The sequence below is a fragment of the Argopecten irradians genome, chromosome 4, assembly GCF_041381155.1.
Source record: "Argopecten irradians isolate NY chromosome 4, Ai_NY, whole genome shotgun sequence".
NCBI classification, from domain to species: Eukaryota; Metazoa; Mollusca; class Bivalvia; order Pectinida; family Pectinidae; genus Argopecten; species Argopecten irradians.
The window spans coordinates 49644913-49669535 of record NC_091137.1 but is presented as its reverse complement, the minus strand read 5'-3'; the positions used below and the strand labels follow the sequence as shown (position 1 = coordinate 49669535).

General features: G+C 37.0%; 1 protein-coding gene across 1 annotated transcript in view; it reads right to left on the bottom strand.

Annotated features, from left to right (window-relative positions):
• Window positions 1–1199: 1199 nt before the first annotated feature.
• LOC138321933 (laminin subunit gamma-1-like) overlaps window positions 1200–24623 on the bottom strand; it is a 57652-nt gene continuing 34228 nt past the window's right edge. The window contains 12 exon segments of the mRNA XM_069265973.1: window positions 1200–5032; window positions 5714–5813; window positions 10238–10396; window positions 10970–11169; window positions 12585–12699; window positions 14760–14882; window positions 17859–18036; window positions 18212–18349; window positions 18619–18928; window positions 19288–19479; window positions 19714–19851; window positions 23481–23633. Of these exon segments, the coding sequence (XP_069122074.1) occupies window positions 4767–5032; window positions 5714–5813; window positions 10238–10396; window positions 10970–11169; window positions 12585–12699; window positions 14760–14882; window positions 17859–18036; window positions 18212–18349; window positions 18619–18928; window positions 19288–19479; window positions 19714–19851; window positions 23481–23633 (2072 nt within the window). The 3' untranslated portion in view covers window positions 1200–4766.

Below are 24623 nucleotides of genomic sequence, written 5' to 3'. Positions count from 1 at the left end.
CTCATATAAGTATTGTAACCGTTGAGTTTTCTCTATCGTTTCTTCTTCTACGTTGGTTTACGTGAACGCTGTCAAAAAATGACGATTATGTCACGGTGATCTGTGAAAGGCTGTGAAGGGATTTCATTTTTTTAAGTATTTAGATAAAAAGTGTGTGCAGAACTAATGCGTGAGGGATTCAAGGGCTACGTTTGAAATATGTGCCTTGAAGTCCTCGAGTGTAGTGCATTGTACTGCTGCTACAAGGAGGAGATTCCATTGTGTTATTGTTTGTGGGGAAAATGAATATTTGTATGTGTATTTGTTAAAACCAGATGTAGACAACTACAGTATTATACTGTCAGTGCAATGTATGCCTAATGTTAGGCTACATGATATAAATTGTGGAATGTTCATGACCTAGTAGTAAACACATCTGTGTCACATGTAACATATATATTACCAAATTTAAAAATTCATACACATTACCGCCCAAGGGAGACAACTCCATTAAACCAGCTGGGTTGGCCTGTTTTAATAGGGTAACTTTTATCATTTGAGAAAATTTTAATTTGATATCTGAAATCCAGACTTCCAAGAGGTTTAGTCAAATTATATTGGTCCTTGTCGTAACTACCATTTATAATTATTGATTTAACTTAAGACTTCATGTTAAAAGAATATCTTATCGGGCCTAGAAAAATAATATGTCTGTTTAGGGTTCCAGTCTAACCCTAATTTTCCCCCCACTTTTCTACGAAAAACAAATTAAGTCGGGATTTCGATCCCAGACTCCGGTGCTGGCCATTACTTGAGAGTGAAATTCACTAAAAAAAATTAAATCCTCCCGACCCTACTTTTTTTTGCCAATGTAACCCTAAACAGACATCATTTTTTTGCCTAATTTGACATACATGTACATGTATGTTACTGCTATTATGTAAATACATGATTCCTGTCAAGTGTCCTGACCAGGAATCAAACCCGAGTCTCCGATGTCTAAAGAAGCATGCTCTGTCAGGTGAGTCCGAGAGATCATAGTTTACACCATGTACAAGCCACATCAACCTTCTACAATGATATGTGATAAAGTATGTTTATAATGTAGAATTGTAATGTTTTGTGTATGTATGACTGAATGCCTATATGCTGGCGATGTCAATGAAATGAATTCCATTGTCAGGTCGAATGCTGTCTGTCCAATTGAAAACACAAGACAATTATAATTTTTCTTGGAAAATTTATTTGATACAAGACTGTATTGAGAGCATTGCTAATTTGGGACCATGACAGGGGTATCTAGAATCACAAAACTTTCTTTCCCAGACAGAACTAAAGGACATGTTTCTACAGTTGTAAAACAACAAGATAATTCTCTATGACCTTGAATCATTTGAAGACCATTCAAAGCTTTATCAAGCATCAATGTTACTTGAATAGTGTTCTTATACATCATCAACTTCAATATAAACTATAACAAGGTATACAATTATAACATACATACAAAGTTATAACCTGTTATAGAATGTATTATACATAAAACGTAATATTTTGTTACAGAATATTTATAATGTGTACATAAATACAATGTTATAACTTATTTATAGAATGTATGTGTACATGCATACAAAGTTATAACTTATTATAGATTGTAGAATGTATACATACATACAAAGTTATAACTTGTTATAGAATGTGTACATCATAACAAGTTATAACTTGTAATAGAATGTAAAATGTATACATACATACAAAAGTTATAACCTGTTATAGAATATATATATACCTACTGTGTAGCGCTTTGCAGGTCTATATTTCACTGTTTTGTAAATGAAACAAATTCGAACTTCCAGATACAACGATTCCTCTAAATACAATATTTACAGATCAATTAAGTTTTAATGGTGTCAATGTTATTAATATTTTCTTTGCAATTAATTTTGATTATAATTGCTTGTGAGAGGTGCCGTTTTGGACTGTTACGCAGAAAACAAAATCCTGACGATGGTATGGTAATGTAGCAATTATTTTGCTGGCGTTTTGAATTTGCAGATTTCAGTAAAACCCATAGCCAAAATAAACCACCCTCCAAATTTACTCGCTACGCAGTAATGTGTACATACATAATATGATGGTGGGCTAAATATTTTTAGTATACAAGATAAGTTTTAAGTTCAAATACATGTAGTATGAACATACATATCTAAAAAATTTAACATTTATACTTGTACACTTTACATTGTCGGTTGTCTAACAGTTTGTACATATAACTTGTACACTTTACACAACTGTACATAAATAGAACACTGACATCAGAGTACACATATATATAACTGTGGCCAGATAAAAAGGTGTATAATAATTCAATGATATGTTTCAATTGTTTTATTGTTTTCTTAACGATAATGTAGGAAGAGAAACAAACCCCTGACGCTATCAGTTATGTTGTCTCAGAATATAAAGTTACTCGAAAAGAAGAAATTTGATCCTGATTCTGTCATTAATTGGTCTGAATTATTTGTAAAGCAAATTTGAAACATACATATAAAAAAATTCAGATTCATAATTTCACAAATAGAGGAGCTCATCAATTAATAGCAGAAAAACCTAAAATATGGCTTAAATATTTGGCACAAATAAAATGTCAAAAATGCTATTTCAATATTCTTAATGACATTTTACTAAAATCTACTAAAAGAGAAAAAGAAAGCTAATTAACATATATGCACTAGAAATAATTAAAAAAAAAAACCAAAAAAAACATGAATTTTTTATCATCCAATATTTACAAGCATCAATCATATGATGATGAGAACATTCGTTTCCTTTTAAAACATCAATCAATTATGCATATAAAGGTAAAACTGACAAAAATCACTCAAAAAGACACCTATTTTCTTTTTCCTATAATATTATGATTATCGCAGATAAATGTTTGGTATATAGAAACACTGTACACTGATGATAAAACCAGGATAATAGAGTTCCTTTTTAAGACACAATATATATCTATATACAGTGAATGTTGTATACTATGAAGACCCCGTCAAACTTGATAATGAGCAAGCAACGAGGGGCCACATAGGTGCCCTATATTCGGAATCTTGAAAGATTTACCCTCTAATGAGAGAAGGCATGTTTAAAGACATGCTCATGATAAAATAACTTTGTTCAGGTTTAAAATACAAAATATCACACATATGAAAGTTCTAATGCAAAATTCTAAAAATTTAATATTAAGTTAAATATCAATATATAAAATGTGTCAACAGGACAAATTTCTTTGGTATAATTTGATTAAAAATTACATATTTTGATATCACCACGTATGTGTGTGTCTATAAACAAGAAAAATAGTTTACATTTGTAACATCCAGCAATGTTTGTATACAGAAATTAAGAGATATGAAACTGTGTATAGTATAATAGCCACACCTGTACAAAATGAGTATGTGTACAATAACACACATTTTATATATAGCACCATATGAAATACTAGAATGAGAGATACGCCATGACAGAACCACAAAATACTGGCTTCCAGATGAATGGAATTCGATTGTTACATTTCTTTCATCAACAAAATAATTTATTTCTATTCACCAAATATTTTGTAGTACTGCTGAAGATGACAACAAATGATGTCTACCCTTCATGATAATGGAACGATCCATCTAGAAGAGTCCATTACCACATTCAGGGTAGACAGGGTTGTAAATGCAGTAAATAACAGTAATATCATCAAAGAGGTTTCACACAGCCAATGAATGTATCGGTAACAACCTACAGTAAATTTGGAAATCTGCAGACACTTCTGGCCACAACCTATGATAAATACTAGGAAAGTGAAAGTAAACATGACAACCTGTGTCCGATAGAAATTACAGATAAAATATATAAATGTCATGTTACACTTGAGATTACTTAAAATTATTACAATTTTGCGTATTGTCAAATCTTGATTATCAAACACATAGATTTAAAAAATAACAAACAAAATGTTGATAAAATGTCATAAAATGGATTTCCATATAACTCTATAGGTTTATTAAGATATTCTAAATACCAGTGAAATGAAAGAAGATTCAGTTACTTGTTCTTCTGTTTCAGACAGATAAGACGAGGGATATGATCCCTATATAACTTCCTCACCGACACTCACTCGTTTCCATACAGGCACAGATAAACTGGCCCCAGACACACACTGGATACAGATAGGGACAACAGTGATGTAACTTTCTAGCCTGATTTATACAAAGGAACCACTTCTACTATCCTATGATGAAAGACTTAACATCTAAATTGTAAGTTATACTGAGTACTTACTCATACCCTATACCCGGTGATTAGTACTGATGACCAGAGTGACCATTGGTCAAGCATCTTTCGAGGAGAATATGGATCTAGTTTCTGAGATTTAAATCATCGCAAGGAGGGCACTTCCCTGAGACAATGTCAAAATATGGAGTATTATTCTGTACTGACAACCTGACAGCTGATTTTGTAAATATCACCGGACTGAATACATGGAGTCCATATCCATCACTGCTACTAAACAGGCATTTTTATCATTAAAAACTTTGGTCATCAGTACCAACCACATTTCTATTCTTCTTAAATGATCAAATAACTTTTGATTTTTCCCTCCATCATACACATAACCTCTTTACACCTGACCTTCCACCTTTGATCTCTCTAGACTCCTCCATCACACACTTGACCTTTTCACATCTGACCCTTCACCATCTGACCTTTCCAGTTACCTACTGACCTATGAATATCATTAATTACTGGCCTGGTGCAGTCTCAATGTCAATGTTTTTGAAGCAGCCATCAGGCAGAGAAAGTTTGATTTGTTCTATATTATCCACGTCTTCCTTGAGCATGTTATAGTCATTCTCATGCTCAGCAACCAAACGCTTGATTTCATCATTAGCTTTCTCTAATTTCATGTACTGGTTATCCAGATCAGCATCAATCAGCTCCTGTTCAGCATTATCCAGGGCTGTCTGAAGGGCGTCCAGTTTGGCTATGTCTACATCATCAAGTTGTACTGCAATACAGGAGTCATTGATACACATAAGTATATATAGTTAACAACATGTTATTATAACAGGAATCATTGATACACATAAGTATATATAGTTATAACAACATGTTATTATAACAGGAATCATTGATACACATAAGTATATATAGTTATAACAACATGTTATTATAACAGGAATCATTGATACACATAAGTATATATAGTTATAACAACATGTTATTATAACAGGAATCATTGATACACATAAGTATATATAGTTATAACAACATGTTATATAACAATCATTATAGACATCATCAAGTTGTACTGCAATACAGGAGTCATTGATACACATAAGTATATATAGTTATAACAACATGTTATTATATCATTTTAAGAAATCAAATTGATCTGTTAAAATTAAATAAAACAAACTACAGATATAGTTTGCTTTATTTAATATCTATAAATTTGTTGTCTGACCTGGCATTTTTATCACATGTTCAAAATCTTTCCTTTTTTTCCCCAGATCAACAAATTGCCTTTATATACATTTCAACCATATACTTGCATTAGAGATTGTGATACAAATTTACATATCCTTTTCAATATTTTCCTAAATTTACCAAACTCCAATACTTAAACTTTATAGAGAAAAGCAAATAAACGCATTAAGGATAAGGGTGAGGTTTTGTGCATACTTACCAAGAAGGAGGGAGATGTTCTTTACGGTGTCCAAGGCAGCTATCACTTGCTGTGATACATTCTTAGCGTCATTCTTTGCTTGAGCTGCCTTCTGTAAAGCCTGAAACCAATAATAACAAATACAGTGAACTTCCCAAAACCGAACCTTCTCAAAACCGATCACCTCTAGAAACCGAACATGGATGTCATGTACGGAATTAATTCCTCTTTATTAATAGTATATAAAACTTCCCAAAACCGATCCCTCCCAATTCCGAATACCGGACCGATTTTGAGATCGAAATAGTCAAATGTAACTAAAATACACTTCTGAAAAACGGCCTTACCTGAGCGACACCGATAGATTGCATTGAGGTCTGATCAACCGACCGTGAAATACACACGTACCTGTACCATGTCCTGGGGCATGTATACAGATGTGAAGGCTATAGGTACACGGTAATTATACACGAGATGGGGGTGTAATTATTTAATAATGTCTATTGTTTAGATATTTAACGAAGGTCTACCACGTGCACGCGGTTTGTTTACTGTGGGAAAACAAGCAGAGCTAGTAATAAAGAGAAAGTTTTGTATTCAAATCACACGGTTTTTTTATTTACTTATGTAGTCGTGGGATAACGTAAATTATCTGTATGAAGAAGCCGAAGCTATGTATTGTTTTAGAAAACGACTATGTCATATAATGACCGGCATCGACTGATCATCGTGTAATTACTTAGACCATATAATTTGATTCTTGACGTAACCGGAAGCGATCGGCCGTATGTAAACTGTAGGTTAGTGCAGACGAGAACATCCCCAAGAACATTCACGCAACTAACTAAGTAAACTACCTTTATAAGCGGTAACTAAGTCAAGATTGTTGTAATCCATTCCTTTTAAACGTATGATTTTCTCTTTTGTGGTAACATTTACATTAACAATTAATATCGGTCGGTTTTAACGAACACTAGCCATACATTCGGTACACTAGTGTAAAAACGACTTCCGATCGATTAAATTCGGATCGTAATGATCGGTATTCGGTTCACTTCTCCAAACCGAACCCTCTCTAAACCGGCCGAAATTATATGCACCGACCATGATCGGTTTCGGGAGGTTCCACTGTACATATTACATTATTTCCTTCACCAAGGTAATGTAGATCAATGACAAGAGGCCCAGAGGGCCTGTATCGCTCACCTGGTTTGTAATGCCAAGTAATGTTCTGAATACAGGTTCATTGTTTCTTTTCTGAAGGAATTTTAATATTAACCTCTAAATCCCCTATTGGGCCCCACCCGTCCTGCCCCCGGGGGGCCAGAGCCAAAATTTATACAAGTTCTGTTCCCCTTCCAAAAAGGATGTTTGTGGCTAAATTTGGTTACATTCCATGCAGAACTCTATGACTAGTAGCGATTTAAAGGATTTACCTCTATTTCCTCTATTGGGCCCCACCTCTCCTGCCCCCGGGGGGTCAGAGCCAAAATTTATACAAGTTCTGTTCCCCTTCCCCCAAGGATGGTTGTGGCCAAATTTGGTTACAATCCATGCAGAACTCTAGGACAAGTAGCGATTTATACAATTTGCCTCTATTTCCCCAATTGGGCCCCCCTCCTCCTGCACCTGGAGGGTCAGAGCCAAAATTTATACAAGTTCTGTTCCCCCTCCCCAAGGATGTTTGTGGCCAAATTTGGTTACAATCCATGTAGAACTCTATGACTAGTAGCGATTTAAAGGATTTACCTCTATTTCCCCTATTGGGCCCCGCCCCTCCTGCCCCGGGGGATCAGTGCCAAAATTTATACAAGTTCTGTTCCCCTTCCCCCAAGGATGTTTGTGGCCAAATTTGGTTACATACCATTCAGAACTCTATGACTAGTAGCGATTTAAAGGAAATGTTGATGTACAGACGGACGACGGACGCCGACGGACGACGGACGCCGCGCCATGACATAAGCTCACCGGCCCTTCGGGCCAGGTGAGCTAAAAACTAGAAATGAAAGCCAATGGCTAATTACTACCTCCCATCTCTTAATGGAAACCATGGCAACCAGATGACATATTTTAATAGCTTTGAAAATAGGACAAAAAGTACATATATGTTCATTTTGACTTTTCAGAGACCTCTGTTACATTTGCATGGTAACCATATGAAATCATGTGATATTGAATGTGTCACCTATATGTAATATCACTTGTCACAGAGTTAACACAAAATTGATGACTTATGAGTAATTGACCATTTTACAAAAATCTGGTTACCATGGCACCCAAATATTTCAGAAATACCCCTCGCGCACTTACATCCGGGCCATCGAGAGTGATTTACACAAGTTGTATAACTTGTTTCTCAATCGATGTAAAATAAATAAAGTTTATATTTAATATTTCAGAAAATAAAGCCTTCTTGTATGTCTACATATCGTTGCCAACACGACTGTGAAGTTTCATTGAAATCTGTCCAGTAATTTATATATTTGGGAGGAGTTGATCAAAAATGGTTTGTGGACCACATCCAAATAGGGCGATTCCAGTATCCCTGCACCGACTATAGGAGGTATGATATGGCCGACATTGTAAGGCTTTGATGGCCCACCTACCTCATCAATAAGTCGTGAATCCTCGTCAGCTTGACTCTCCAGATTGGTCAGTCTAACATCAGTGGTATTGACCTGGCCAGAGAGGCGGTCAGCTTCGTCCTTGAGATTCATGGCGCGGTCCTTGGTCACATCTGCCTCTGAGCGGATCCTACTGGCAGCCTACAAATACAAAATTTACTATAGTTTATATCAAAATTCTTCTTCAAAAACTTGATATCTGATTTTTTGTATGTGTTTTTTCTTCTTTTTGTTTTTTTAAAGTAATAAAGATTATTTCTTTGATATAATTATATAAAATAATTTGATTATTATCATTAAGATTTTTATTTTTGCTATACTCAATGACAGCATAATAAATCACGAAAATGTACCATGTGAAGATATTAAACAATATTTTCAATGTGAAACTTTTTCATAAACAGCAAATTAATAACACAAAAACATTGGAGTTGTTTCATGGTCAGCAAGTTTAATACCAAATATGTGCAGCTGTTCCACCCAGAAAACTTAATGACATACAAATACAACATTTTACTGCATGTGTACCTAGATCTGAACAATGTCGATCGTTTTTTATTGGGCCCCGCCCCTCCTGCCCCCACAAACATATATACAAGTTCTGTTCCCCTTCCCCCAAGGATGTTTGTGGCCAAATTTGGTTACAATCCATGCAGAACTCTAGGACAAGTAGCGTTTTATAGGATTTACCTTTATTTTCCCTATTGGGCCCCACCCCTCCTGCCCCTGGGGGGTCAGAGCCAAAATTTATAAAAGTTCTGTTCCCCTTCCCCCAAGGATGTTTGTGGCCAAATTTGGTTACAATCCATGCAGAACTCTAGGACAAGTAGCGATTTATAGGATTTACCTCTATTTCCCCTATTGGGCCCCACCCTCCTGCCCCCGGGGGGTCAGAGCCAAAATTTATACAAGTTCTTTCCCCCTTCCCCCAAGGATGTTTGTGGCCAAATTTGGTTACAATCCATGCAGAACTCTAGGACAAGTAGCGATTTATAGGATTTACCTGTATTTCCCCTATTGGGCCCCGCCCTTTCTGCCCCTAGGGGATCAGAGCCAAAATTTATACAAGTTCTGTTCCCCTTCCCCCAAGGATGTTTGTGGCCAAATTTGGTTACAATCCATGCAAAACTCTAGGACAAGTAGCGTTTTATAGGATTTACCTCTATTTCTGCTATTGGGCCCCGCCCCTCCTGCCCCTGGGGGGTCAGAGCCAAAATTTATACAAGTTCTGTTCCCCTTCCCCCAAGGATGTTTGTGGCCAAATTTGGTTACAATCCATGCAGAACTCTAGGACAAGTAGCGTTTTATAGGATTTACCTTTATTTTCCCTATTGGGCCCCGCCCCTCCTGCCCCTGGGGGGTCAGAGCCAAAATTTATACAAGTTCTGTTCCCCTTCCCCCAAGGATGTTTGTGGCCAAATTTGGTTACAATCCATGCAGAACTCTATGACTAGTAGCGATTTAAAGGAAATGTTGACGGACGGACGGACGGACGGACGGACGACGGACGACGGACGACGGACGCCGCGCCATGACATAAGCTCACCGGCCCTTCGGGCCAGGTGAGCTAAAAATCTGGTTACCATGGCACCCAAATATTTCAGAAAGACCCCTCGCGCACTTACATCCGGGCCATCGAGAGTGATTTACACAAGTTGTATAACTTGTTTCTCAATCGATGTAAAATAAATAAAGTTTATATTTAATATTTCAGAAAATAAAGCCTTCTTGTATGTCTACATATCGTTGCCAACACGACTGTGAAGTTTCATTGAAATCTGTCCAGTAATTCATATATTTGGGAGGAGTTGATCAAATATGGTTTGTGGACCACATCCAAATAGGGCGATTCCAGTATCCCTGCACCGACTATAGGAGGTATGATATGGCCGACATTGTAAGGCTTTGATGGCCCACCTACCTCATCAATAAGTCGTGAATCCTCGTCAGCTTGACTCTCCAGATTGGTCAGTCTAACATCAGTGGTATTGACCTGGCCAGAGAGGCGGTCAGCTTCGTCCTTGAGATTCATGGCGCGGTCCTTGGTCACATCTGCCTCTGAGCGGATCCTACTGGCAGCCTACAAATACAAAATTTACTATAGTTTATATCAAAATTCTTCTTCAAAAACTTGATATCTGATTTTTTGTATGTGTTTTTTCTTCTTTTTGTTTTTTTTAAAGTAATAAAGATTATTTCTTTGATATAATTATATAAAATAATTTGATTATTATCATAAAGATTTTTATTTTTGCTATACTCAATGATAGCATAATAAATCACGAAAATGTACCATGTGAAGATATTAAACAATATTTTCAATGTGAAACTTTTTCATAAACAGCAAATTAATAACACAAAAACATTGGAGTTGTTTCATGGTCAGCAAGTTTAATACCAAATATGTGCAGCTGTTCCACCCAGAAAACTTAATGACATACAAATACAACATTTTACTGCATGTGTACCTAGATCTGAACAATGTCGATCGTTTTTTAACAAACATATACCCACTTATTGTCTACTTACTGATCTAGGGCCTAAGGTTTGAGTAAAACTTGAAGATAAAATAATGAACACATGCTGAGATATGATAGGCCACCATGCCCCATCACATGATCACCATCAAAAGGACCTCTGTATGACTGCTTACCTGTGAAGCGTTCTGTGCGGTGTCCTGTGCCTGCTTGGCTAGTGACAATGCCATGTTGGCGTCATTCTCGGCCCCGGCTAAGGCATCGCTGGCCTCTTTAGTTTTGTTCTCAGCCTCCTGGATCATACCCTCTATTTGTGGAATCTTCCGTAGTGCTGCATCTGCCTCTCCCTTACTGTTCTGTACTTCTTTATCAAAGCCTGAAGATAAAGTATTTATCAAAGCCTGGAGATAAAGTATTTATCAAAAACTGTAGAGAAAGTATTTATCAAAGCCTGTAGAAAAAGTATTTATCAAAGCCTGTAGATAAAGTATTTATCAAAACCTGTAGATAAAGTATTTATCAAAGCCTGAAGATAAAGTATTTATCAAAGCCTGTAGATAAAGTATTTATCAAAGCCTGGTGATAAAGTATTTATCAAAGCCTGAAGATAAAGTATTTATCAAAGCCTGTAGATAAAGTATTTATCAAAGCCTGGAGATAAAGTATTTATCAAAGACTGAAGATAAAATATTTATTAAAGTCTGGAGATAAAGTATTTATCAAAGCCTGGAGATAAAGTATTTATCAAAGCCTGGAGATAAAGTATTTATCAAAGCCTGGAGATAAAGTATTTATCAAAGCCTGGAGATAAAGTATTTATCAAAGTCTGGAGATTTATCAAAGCCTGGAGATAAAGTATTTATCAAAGCCCGGAGATAAAGTATTTATCAAAGCCTGAAGATAAAGTATTTATCAAAGCCTGGAGATAAAGTATTTATCAAAGCCTTGTGATAAAGTATTTATCAAACCTGTAGAGAAAAGTTTTTATCAAAACCTGTAGATAAAGTATATAGCAAAGCCTGGAGATAAAGTATTTATCAAAGCCTGGAGATAAAGTATTTATCAAAGCTTGGTGATAAAGTATTTATCAAGGCCTGGAGATAAAGTATTTATTAAAGCCTAGAGATAAAGTATTTATTAAAGCCTGGAGATAAAGTATTTATCAAAGCCTGGAAATAAAGTATCTATCAATGACTGGAGATAAAGTATTTATCAAAGCTTTGTGATAAAGTATTTATCAAACCTGTAGAGAAAAGTTTTTATCAAAACCTGTAGATAAAGTATATAGCAAAGCCTGGAGATAAAGTATTTATCAAAGCCTGGAGATAAAGTATTTATCAAAGCTTGGTGATAAAGTATTTATCAAGGCCTGGAGATAAAGTATTTATTAAAGCCTAGAGATAAAGTATTTATTAAAGCCTGGAGATAAAGTATTTATCAAAGCCTGGAGATAAAGTATTTATCAATGACTGGAGATAAAGTATTTATCAAAGTCTGTAGATAAATTATTTATCAAAGCCTGGAGATAAAGTATTTATCAAAGCCTGGAGATAAAGTATTTATCAAAGCCTGGAGATAAAGTATTTATCAAAGCCTGGAGATAAAGTATTTATCAAAGCTTGGTGATAAAGTATTTATCAAAGCCTGGAGATAAAGTATTTATCAAAGCCTGGAGATAAAGTATTTATCAAAGCCTGGAGATAAAGTATCAATCAAAGCCTGGAAACAAAGTATTTGTACCCAGCAATCTAAAGTTTGTTTACAGCCCATTTGTTAGATTTGTATAATTACCCAGCAATGTCTGTAAGGTGTTGTTAGCCTCCTGTAAGGTCTTCTCTGCCTTGTTGACAGCATCCCTGGCCATGGCGCGTGCTACATCAACTTCTGCCAACAACGTGTCAATTCTCTGTAATATTAAATACATGGAACATGAAATCTCTCTAACATACAAGAGATCCCAGAGGGATCTTGGCGCCCACCAAAGAAAGATCTATGTCTGACAATGGAAAGAGGGATCTTTTCCCTGCTTTTAAAACTTTTTCAAACACATGACATATAAAATTTGAGACAGATCGCTATAGTACTTTCTAAGAAATCGTGGTAACAAACTTCAACAATGAAATCTAAGATGGCGGCCGGTTGGCCATCTTGTTTACCGATCAGTCCCGAAAGGCATTATGCATCAGTCCTAAAAGGTACTATGCACAACTAGGGTACAAGGGGAACCTACACATAAAATTTGAGAAAGATCCCTTCAGTACTTTCTGAGAAATAGCGGTAACAAACTTTAACAATCAAAATCCAATATGGCCGTCGGTCGGCCATCTTGTTTACCGATCGGTCCCAATTAACAATATGCACAACTAGGGTCCTTGTGGAACCTTCATATGAAATTTGTAAACGATACCTTCAGTACTTTTTGAGAAATAGCGGTAACAAACTTTAACTATCAAAATCCAAGCCATCTTGTTGACCCATCGGTTCCAAAATGCAATATGCACAACTAGGGCCCTAGGGAAACCTAAATATGAAATTTGAGAAAGATCCCTTCAGTACTTTTTGAGTAATAGCGGTAACAAACTTTAACTGTCAAAATCCAAGATGGCCACCTGTCGGCCATCTTGTTGACCGATCGGTCCCAAAATGCAATATGCACAACAAGGGTCCTAGGGGAACCTACATATGAAATTTGAGAAAGATCCCTTCAGTACTTTCTGAGAAATAGCAGTAACAAACTTTAACTATCAAAATCCAAGATGGCCGCCTGTCGGCCATCTTGTTGACCGATCGGTCCCAAAATGCGATATGCACAACTAGGGCCCTAGGGGAACCTATATATGAAATTTGAGAAAGATCCCTGCAGTACTTTTTGAGAAATAGCGGTAACAAACTTCAACTATCAAAATCCAAGATGGCTGCCTGTCGGCCATCTTGTTGACCGATCAGTCCCAAAATGCAATATGCACAACTAGAGTCCTAGGGAAACCTGTACATAAAATTTGAGAAAGATCCCTTCAGCACTTTTTGAGAAATAGCGGTAACAAAACTTTAACTATCAAAATCCAAGATGGCCGCCTGTCGGCCATCTTGTTGACCGATCGGTCCCAAAATGCGATATGCACAACTAGGGCCCTAGGGGAACCTATATATGAAATTTGAGAAAGATCCCTGCAGTACTTTTTGAGAAATAGCGGTAACAAACTTTAACTATCAAAATCCAAGATGGCTGCCTGTCGGCCATCTTGTTGACCGATCAGTCCCAAAATGCAATATGCACAACTAGAGTCCTAGGGAAACCTGTACATAAAATTTGAGAAAGATCCCTTCAGCACTTTTTGAGAAATTGCGGTAACAAACTTTAACTATCAAAATCCAAGATGGCCGCCTGTCGGCCATCTTGTTGACCGATCGGTCCCAAAATGCAATATGCACAACTAGAGTACTAGAGGAACCTACATATGAAATTTGAGAAAGATCCCTTCAGCACTTTCTGAGCATTAGCGGTAACAAGAATTGTTAACGGACGGACGGACGGACGGACGGAAGGACGGAAGGACAGACGGACGACGGACCACGGACGAAAGGCGATTTGAATAGCCCACCATATGATGATGGTGGGCTAAAAATACATGGAAAGTGAAACCTCTGTAACATTAAGTGTATAGAAAATGAAACCTCTGTAACATGAAGTAGAAAGTGAAATTTTTGTAACATAAAGTATATAGAAAATGAAACCTCTATAACTTAAATTATATGGAATATGGAATCTCTGCTCACAATCACCATTTAACATGGGTTCAATCACTGTTGTTGTTCCGTCAGTTTTACTTATCTATCATGAAGGTTATTGTGCAGTAGCGTGATGCATTGTTTATCAGCAGAACTTACCTGTTCAGTAGTGATACGTTGTTTATCAGTAGAACTTACCTGTTCAGAAGTGATACGTTGTTTATCAGTAGAACTTACCTGTTGTTTGCCCATCACACTCCCCAGAAGTTGGTTGGCCTCGCCCTTCTGACCCTCCACATCCATTAGGAGCTGTTTGTTCTGCTGAATCAGACGCTCGGCTTCCTCCTTAATGTCATTGGCCTGTAAGTACAGTGATTCTAAAGTCAGTAAACATCTGAAAGTGATTCTAAAGTCAGTAACATCTGAAAGTGATTCTAAAGTCAGTAACATCTGAAAGTGATTCTAAAGTCAGTAACATCTGAAAGTGATTCTAATGTCAGCTCAGTAACATCTGAAAGTGATTCTAAAGTCAGTAACATCTGAAAGTGATTCTAAAGTCAGTAACATCTGAAAGTGATTCTAAAGTCAGTTACATCTGAAAGTGATTCTAAAGTCAGTAACATCTGAAAGTGATTCTAAAGTCAGTAACATCTGAAAGTGATTCTAAAGTCAGTAACATCTGAAAGTGATTCTAAAGTCAGTAACATCTGAAAGTGATTCTAAAGTCAGTAACATCTGAAAGTGATTCTAAAGTCAGTAACATCTGAAAGTGATTCTAAAGTCAGTAACATCTGAAAGTGATTCTAAAGTCAGTAACATCTGAAAGTGATTCTAAAGTCAGTAACATCTGAAAGTGATTCTAAAGTCAGTAACATCTGAAAGTGATTCTAAAGTCAGTTACATCTGAAAGTGATTCTAAAGTCAGTAACATCTGAAAGTGATTCTAAAGTCAGTAACATCTGAAAGTGATTCTAATTCAGCTCAGTTACATCTGAAAGTGATTCTAAAGTCAGTAACATCTGAAAGTTTTTAAAGTCAGTAACATCTGAAAGTGATAGATTTAGCAGCAACTGATACAATTACACCCTGTTGGCCAGAGATCAAGACTAACAATTACACCCTGTTGGCAGGAGAAACCTGTATCAAGACAGACTAACAATTACACCCTGTAGGCCGGAGAAACCTGTATCAAGACAGACTAACAATTACACCCTGTTGGCCGGAGAAACCTGTATCAAGACAGACTAACAATTACACCCTGTAGGCCGGAGAAACCTGTATCAAGACAGACTAACAATTACACCCTGTAGGCCGGAGAAACCTGTATCAAGACAGACTAACAATTACACCCTGTTGGCCGGAGAAACCTGTATCAAGACAGACTAACAATTACACCCTGTTGGCCGGAGAAACCTGTATCAAGACAGACTAACAATTACACCCTGTTGGCCGGAGAAACCTGTATCAAGACAGACTAACAATTACACCCTGTAGGCCGGAGAAACCTGTATCAAGACAGACTAACAATTACACCCTGTTGGCCGGAGAAACCTGTATCAAGACAGACTAACAATTACACCCTGTAGGCCGGAGAAACCTGTATCAAGACAGACTAACAATTACACCCTGTAGGCCTGAGAAACCTGTATCAAGACAGACTAACAATTACACCCTGTAGGCCAGAGAAACCTGTATCAAGACAGACTAACAATTACACCCTGTAGGCCAGAGAAACCTGTATCAAGACAGACTAACAATTACACCCTGTAGGCCAGAGAAACCTGTATCAAGACAGACTAACAATTACACCCTGTAGGCCGGAGAAACCTGTATCAAGACAGACTAACAATTACATCCTGTAGGCCGGAGAAACCTGTATCAAGACAGACTAACAATTACACCCTGTTGGCCGGAGAAACCTGTATCAAGACAGACTAACAATTACACCCTGTTGGCCGGAGAAACCTGTATCAAGACAGACTTACAATTACACCCTGTAGGCCGGAGAAACCTGTATCAAGACAGACTAACAATTACACCCTGTAGGCCGGAGAAACCTGTATCAAGACAGACAACAATTACATCCTGTATGCCAGAGATACCTGTATCAAGACAGACTAACAATTACACCCTGTTGGCCGGAGAAACCTGTATCAAGACAGACTAACAATTACACCCTGTTGGCCGGAGAAACCTGTATCAAGACAGATTAACAATTACACCCTGTTGGCCGGAGAAACCTGTATCAAGACAGACTAACAATTACACCCTGTTGGCCGGAGAAACCTGTATCAAGACAGACTAACAATTACACCCTGTTGGCCGGAGAAACCTGTATCAAGACAGACTAACAATTACACCCTGTTGGCCAGAGAAACCTGTATCAAGACAGACTAACAATTACACCCTGTAGGCCGGAGAAACCTGTATCAAGACAGACTAACAATTACACCCTGTAGGCCGGAGAAACTGTATCAAGAAGACAGACTAACAATTACACCATGTAGGCCGGAGAAACCTGTATCAAGACAGACTAAACAATTACACCATGTAGGCCGAGAAACCTGTATCAAGACAGACTAGCAATTACACCATGTAGGCCGGAGAAACCTGTATCAAGACAGACTAACAAGTACACCCTGTTGGCCGGAGAAACCTGTATCAAGACAGACTAACAATTACACCCCTGTTGGCCGGAGAAACCTGTATCAATACGGACTAACAATTACACCATGGAGGCCAGAGAAACCTGTATCAATACGGACTAACAATTATACCCTGTACGCCAGAGAAACCTGTATCAAGACAGACCAACAATTACACCCTGTAGGCCAGAGAAACCTGTATCAAGACAGACTAACAATTACACCCTGTAGGCCAGAGAAACCTGTATCAAGACAGACTAACAATTACACAATGTTGGCCGGAGAAACCTGTATCAAGACAGACCAACAATTACACCCTGTAGGCCGGAGAAACCTGTATCAAGACAGACTAACAATTACACCCTGTAGGCCAGAGAAACCTGTATCAAGACAGACTAACAATTACACCCTGTAGGCCAGAGAAACCTGTATCAAGACAGATTCACAATTACATCCTGTAGGCCAGAGAAAACTTAATCAATACAGACTAACAATTACACCCTGTAGGCCGGAGAAACCTGTATCAAGACAGATGAAGAAACGTACAACACATAAATTTACAGTATAACAAGTGTCTTGCATAAAATTCGCAGCTATACAGTTTTTTTTACGTCATAAAATTTATGCCTAGTTTTCATACTAGTATCTGAACAAGGGCTTCCAAAAGATGAGCAGAAAGTCTAATTTTTACCTCTGATTTGATCTGTGAGGTGTTGCCTATGAGAGTTGGTACGTCAATGTTTGGAAGCTTGATCTTGGTAGCATCAGCGTAAAGCTCCAGGGCTTCCTCGTAGGCTTCCTTGGCACGCTCCTTCACATTGTCAGCAAATAGCTTGGTCCTATTGTACAGTCGGTCTGCCTCCTCAAATCTATAATCAAACGATACTATGTAAACTATGTATCATTTAGAGTAAGATATTTTTCCTTCTTCAGTTTAATTTTTCATTTTTTATTTATTTGATCTAGAGACAATAGAGTACTACTACCATAGAGATGTAATGATACAGATGGGGGTGTTGTTACTATAGAAACGCTGCTACTTACTCCTGAGCCAGACGTTGAATGTCATCCTTGGTCTGGTCGGGCTGTCTCAAGATTTCCTCAGCCATACGACGAGCTTCCAAAGACATGTTGAGCGCCATGTTGGCAATACCTTCAATCCTATCTGCTTCTTCTTTTTGTCTGAAAAACAATATTGAAACATCAGCTTCGTAGATAAATATTTTTGTGATTATCCTTCGTCAATATCATTTTTTTTTTTTTTTTTTTTGACGCTTCCATCAAAATGTATTTCTTCAGCTCTTCCCTTTTACATTTACTTTTTGTTTTTGGATTCATTACAATAAATTTTATTTTCATTTTTGTGCTCATCAGCAAAGTTTTTGTGTTGTAATTTTTCAACAACTCCTGTGGATTTTGCTATAATAACATTGCACAATTTTATTTCTTACTTCATAGACTCATTACGAGCCTTGTTGGCAATCTCCGTCATCTGGGCTGACTGTTGTCCAAACTGATTGAGAGCGTTCTGTGCCTGTTGGAGTGCCTTACGCCCCTCCATGTCTATATAGGTCTCAGCAGCCTGCAGGGTCTGTTCAGCACGGTTGATGGCGTCCTGTGCCTGCTGTACGTCTTGTTCACTGTCCTGGGACAACCTCTCGGCCGAGTTGATGTTCGAGGTGATAATTCCAGCCCTTACTAGAACATCTTGTACAGCCATCTTAAGATCTGCCAACTGTCTTCCCAAAGTGCCATTGTCACCTGGGGAAATATGGACACAGTGAAACAACAATTATACATCATATGGGATGGGAAGTTCAGCCCCATCATTTGTACAATTTTGAATCGTTGCCCTATAATTTTATATTTAAGGACATATTGTATTATGAGAGCTATCTCATGCTTAGTTTCAAATTTAGTCAAATTCCGACAAGTGGTTATGGAGAAGAAGTCAATTGTTGACGGACAGACGGATGACGGACGGATAACAGACGACGACCGCCGGATGCCAGAGGCCACGGTATCGCATCTGCTCATCTTGGTCCTTTGGCCCAGGTGAGCTAAAAAACAACTTTACAGTGTATTGTAACACTCCCTAACTTGGGTACACATGTACTTACTGACAGCTCCCCTTGCCTCGTCCAGCAGCATGACCACTGAGTCGTTGACTTGATTCATGTAGGATAGGAACTCAGTGTCATTGAAGGCACTCGGGTTGTTACCAATGTTGACGATGAGGTCATTGAGCCCAGCCAGTTTACCACGGTGTACATTTACACGATCCTGGACCAAAGTGTAACAGGCAGGACAATCTGAGGCAGACAAAATACAGACTCAATATGGAAAGTTTAATACTGAACACATTTCTATAGCTTTAATCAGTTTCATTAATGATTTTGTAACATGAAAGCTTTGTTAAATGCTTAACTGAACATAATATCTGACAATCCAGGATAGATAACTTCCACTATTGACTTGTGGTTAATTAAATTTTGATTACATCTTTATAGCTACTATGCAGTAGAGGATAGAGTTATGTCCCTTACCTAGACAGCCTGCTGTAAGGTTGTACTTGTTTTCCATACAGCGGTCACAGCGCTGACCCTCAATGTTGGGCTGACAGGAACACTGACCGTTATTATCACACTGGAGATTGAGGGAGCCTTCAGGATCACAGTTACAGGCTAAAATATAACAGATAATTAGATATAGAATAGACACCTAATACAGAGCAGCAAATATAGTCAAACAACAGCTAACTAGATACAGAATAGACAACTAATACAGAGCAGCAAACATAGTCAAACAACAGGTAACTAGATACAGAATAGACAACTAATACAGAGCAGCAAACATAGTCAAACAACAGGTAACTAGATACAGAATAGACACCTAATACAGAGCAGCAAACATAGTCAAACAACAGGTAACTAGATACAGAATAGACAACTAATACAGAGCAGCAAACATAGTCAAACAACAGGTAACTAGATACAGAATAGACACCTAATACAGAGCAGCAAACATAGTCAAACAACAGGTAACTAGATACAGAATAGACACCTAATACAGAGCAGCAAACATAGTCAAACAACAGGTAACTAGATACAGAATAGACAACTAATACAGAGCAGCAAACATTGTCAAACAACAGGTAACTAGATACAGAATAGACACCTAATACAGAGCAGCAAACATAGTCAAACAACAGGTAACTAGATACAGAATAGACACCTAATACAGAGCAGCAAACATTGTCAAACAACAGGTAACTAGATACAGAATAGACAACTAATACAGAGCAGCAAACATTGTCAAACAACAGGTAACTAGATACAGAATAGACACCTAATACAGAGCAGCAAACATTGTCAAACAACAGGTAACTAGATACAGAATAGACACCTAATACAGAGCAGCACACATTGTCAAACAACAGGTAACTAGATACAGAATAGACACCTAATACAGAGCAGCACACATTGTCAAACAACAGGTAACTACATACAGAATAGACACCTAATACAGAGCAGCACACATTGTCAAACAACAGGTAACTAGATACAGAATAGACACCTAATACAGAGCAGCAAACATAGTCAAACAACAGGTAACTAGATACAGAATAGACACCTAATACAGAGCAGCACACATTGTCAAACAACAGGTAACTAGATACAGAATAGACAACTAATATAGAGCAGCAAACATAGTCAAACAACAGGTAACTAGATACAGAATAGAAACTAATACAGAGCAGCAACATAGTCAAACAACAGGTAACTAGATACAGAATAGACAACTAATACAGAGCAGCAAACATAGTCAAACAACAGGTAACTAGATACAGAATAGACACCTAATACAGAGCAGCAAACATAGTCAAACAACAGGTAACTAGATACAGAATAGACACCTAATACAGAGCAGCAAACATAGTCAAACAACAGGTAACTAGATACAGAATAGACAACTAATACAGAGCAGCAAACATAGTCAAACAACAGGTAACTAGATACAGAATAGACACCTAATACAGAGCAGCAAACATAGTCAAACAACAGGTAACTAGATACAGAATAGACACCTAATACAGAGCAGCACACATAGTCAAACAACAGGTAACTAGATACAGAATAGACAACTAATACAGAGCAGCAAACATAGTCAAACAACAGGTAACTAGATACAGAATAGACACCTAATACAGAGCAGCAAACATAGTCAAACAACAGGTAACTAGATACAGAATAGACACCTAATACAGAGCAGCAAACATTGTCAAACAACAGGTAACTAGATACAGAATAGACACCTAATACAGAGCAGCACACATTGTCAAACAACAGGTAACTACATACAGAATAGACAACTAATACAGAGCAGCACACATTGTCAAACAACAGGTAACTAGATACAGAATAGACAACTAATACAGAGCAGCACACATTGTCAAACAACAGGTAACTAGATACAGAATAGACACCTAATACAGAGCAGCACACATTGTCAAACAACAGGTAACTAGATACAGAATAGAAACCTAATACAGAGCAGCACACATTGTCAAACAACAGGTAACTAGATACAGAATAGACACCTAATACAGAGCAGCAACATAGTCAAACAACAGGTAAACAGATACAGAATAGACACCTAATACAGAGCAGCAAACATTGTCAAACAACAGGTAACTAGATACAGAATAGACACCTAATACAGAGCAGCAAACATAGTCAAACAACAGGTAACTAGATACAGAATAGACACCTAATACAGAGCAGCACACATAGTCAAACAACAGGTAACTAGATACAGAATAGACACCTAATACAGAGCAGCACACATAGTCAAACAACAGGTAACTAGATACAGAATAGACACCTAATACAGAGCAGCACACATTGTCAAACAACAGGTAACTAGATACAGAATAGACACCTAATACAGAGCAGCACACATTGTCAAACAACAGGTAACTAGATACAGAATAGACACCTAATACAGAGCAGCACACATTGTCAAACAACAGGTAACTAGATACAGAATAGACACCTAATACAGAGCAGCACACATTGTCAAACAACAGGTAACTAGATACAGAATAGACACCTAATACAGAGCAGCAAACATAGTCAAACAACAGGTAACTAGATACAGAATAGACACCTAATACAGAGCAGCACACATTGTCAAACAACAGGTAACTAGATACAGAATAGACACCTAATACAGAGCAGCACACATTGTCAAACAACAGGTAACTAGATACAGAATAGACACCTAATACAGAGCAGCAAACATAGTCAAACAACAGGTAACTAGATACAGAATAGACACCTAATACAGAGCAGGCAACATTGTCAAACAACAGATAACTAGATACAGAATAGACACCTAATACAGAGCAGCAAACATAGTCAAACAACAGGTAACTAGATACAGAATAGACACCTAAAATAGAGCAGCAAACATAGTCAAACAACAGATAACTAGATACAGAATAGACACCTAATACAGAGCAGCAAACATAGTCAAACAACAGATAACTAGATACAGAATAGACAACTAATACAGAGCAGCAAAAAAAACAACAGGTAACTAGATACAGAAGAGACACCTAATACAGAGCAGCAAACGTAGTCAAACAACAGGAAACTACATACAGAATAGACACCTAATACAGAGCAGCAAACATAGTCAAACAACAGGTAACTAGATACAGAATAGACACCTAATATAGAGCAGCAAACATAGTCAAACAACAGGCAACTAGATACAGAATAGACACCTAATATAGAGCAGCCAACATAGTCAAACAACAGGTAACTAGATACAGAATAGACAACTAATACAGAGCAGCAAACATAGTCAAACAACAGGTAACTAGATACAGAATAGACACCTAATACAGAGCAGCAAACATAGTCAAACAACAGGTAACTAGATACAGAATAGACACCTAATACAGAGCAGCAAACATAGTCAAACAACAGGTAACTAGATACAGAATAGACACCTAATACAGAGCAGCACACATACAAACAACAGGTAACTAGATACAGAATAGACACCTAATATGGAGCAGCAAACATACTGTTACATGTTTATCTTAACGAAATCAAATTTAATGTGATTAACTATGTGGTGGTTCAATTTCAGAAGTACTCTCTTACAAAATTTGGCACTGTACGTGAATTAGTGCTTCAAAGACAGGAACACAGTTATAGACTGTACACATTGATTATTGCTCCTAAAGTATGGAAGTATGCAGTTTGAATGTTTCAACTCAAGTACTAAAACACTATGTTACCTGTACAGCCAGCATCAGAGAAGCCGTAGTAGAAAGGTTTACACTGGTCACAGCGTCGCCCGGTCACTCCAGGTTTACACTGACACTGTCCAACACCCACCTCACACGAAGTGTTGAGGGAGCCCATGGGCAGACAGTCACATGCCTCACATCCTGTACACACCAAAAACATGTATTATTTACCTCTTTACAACTCAATAGTTTCAATGGAATTAATAATAATTTCATACAGAGAAACTGGCATTTTTGATCCCTAGTTTTAATCCATGTTAGGTAAGCAATTATCCAAAATGGTAAAAAAAAAGATGATAATCTTGATTGAAATGACATTTTTTTTGTTCTTCAGAAACTGATGGAAATAAGATGGTATTGAATGGTACCACACCTTACTATATTGGTTGAGCTAAGTAACAATTTAAAACAGCTGTTTCCTATACCTGCCAAGCAAATTTTTATCAAAAATAGAGATATTTTTCTTGTACTAAGAAGAATAGTGATCTTGTAGTAAGCTGGGACTTTTGTTAATGAGTAAGCAGTAACATGTAAAATGTAATTGGTAAACAGTAATATGTGAAATGTAATTGGTAAATAGTAATATGTGAAATGTAAATCATAAACAGTAATATGTGAAATGTAATTCATAAACAGTAATATGTGAAATGTAATTCATAAACAGTAATATGTGAAATGTAATTGGTAAATAGTAATATGTGAAATGTAATTGGTAAATAGTAATATGTGAAATGTAAATCGTAAACAGTAATATGTGAAATGTAAATCGTAAACAGTAATATGTGAAATGTAAATCATAAACAGTAATATGTGAAATGTAAATCATAAACAGTAATATGTGAAATGTAAATCATAAACAGTAATATGTGAAATGTAATTCATAAACAGTAACATGTGAAATGTAATTCATAAACAGTAACATGTGAAATGTAATTCATAAACAGTTATATGTGAAATGTAAATCATAAACAGTAATATGTGAAATGTAATTCATAAACAGTAACATGTGAAATGTAATTGGTAAATAGTAATATGTGAAATGTAATTGGTAAAAAGTAATATGTGAAATGTAAATCATAAACAGTAATATGTGAAATGTAAAAAATAGTAATATGTAAAATGTAAATCATA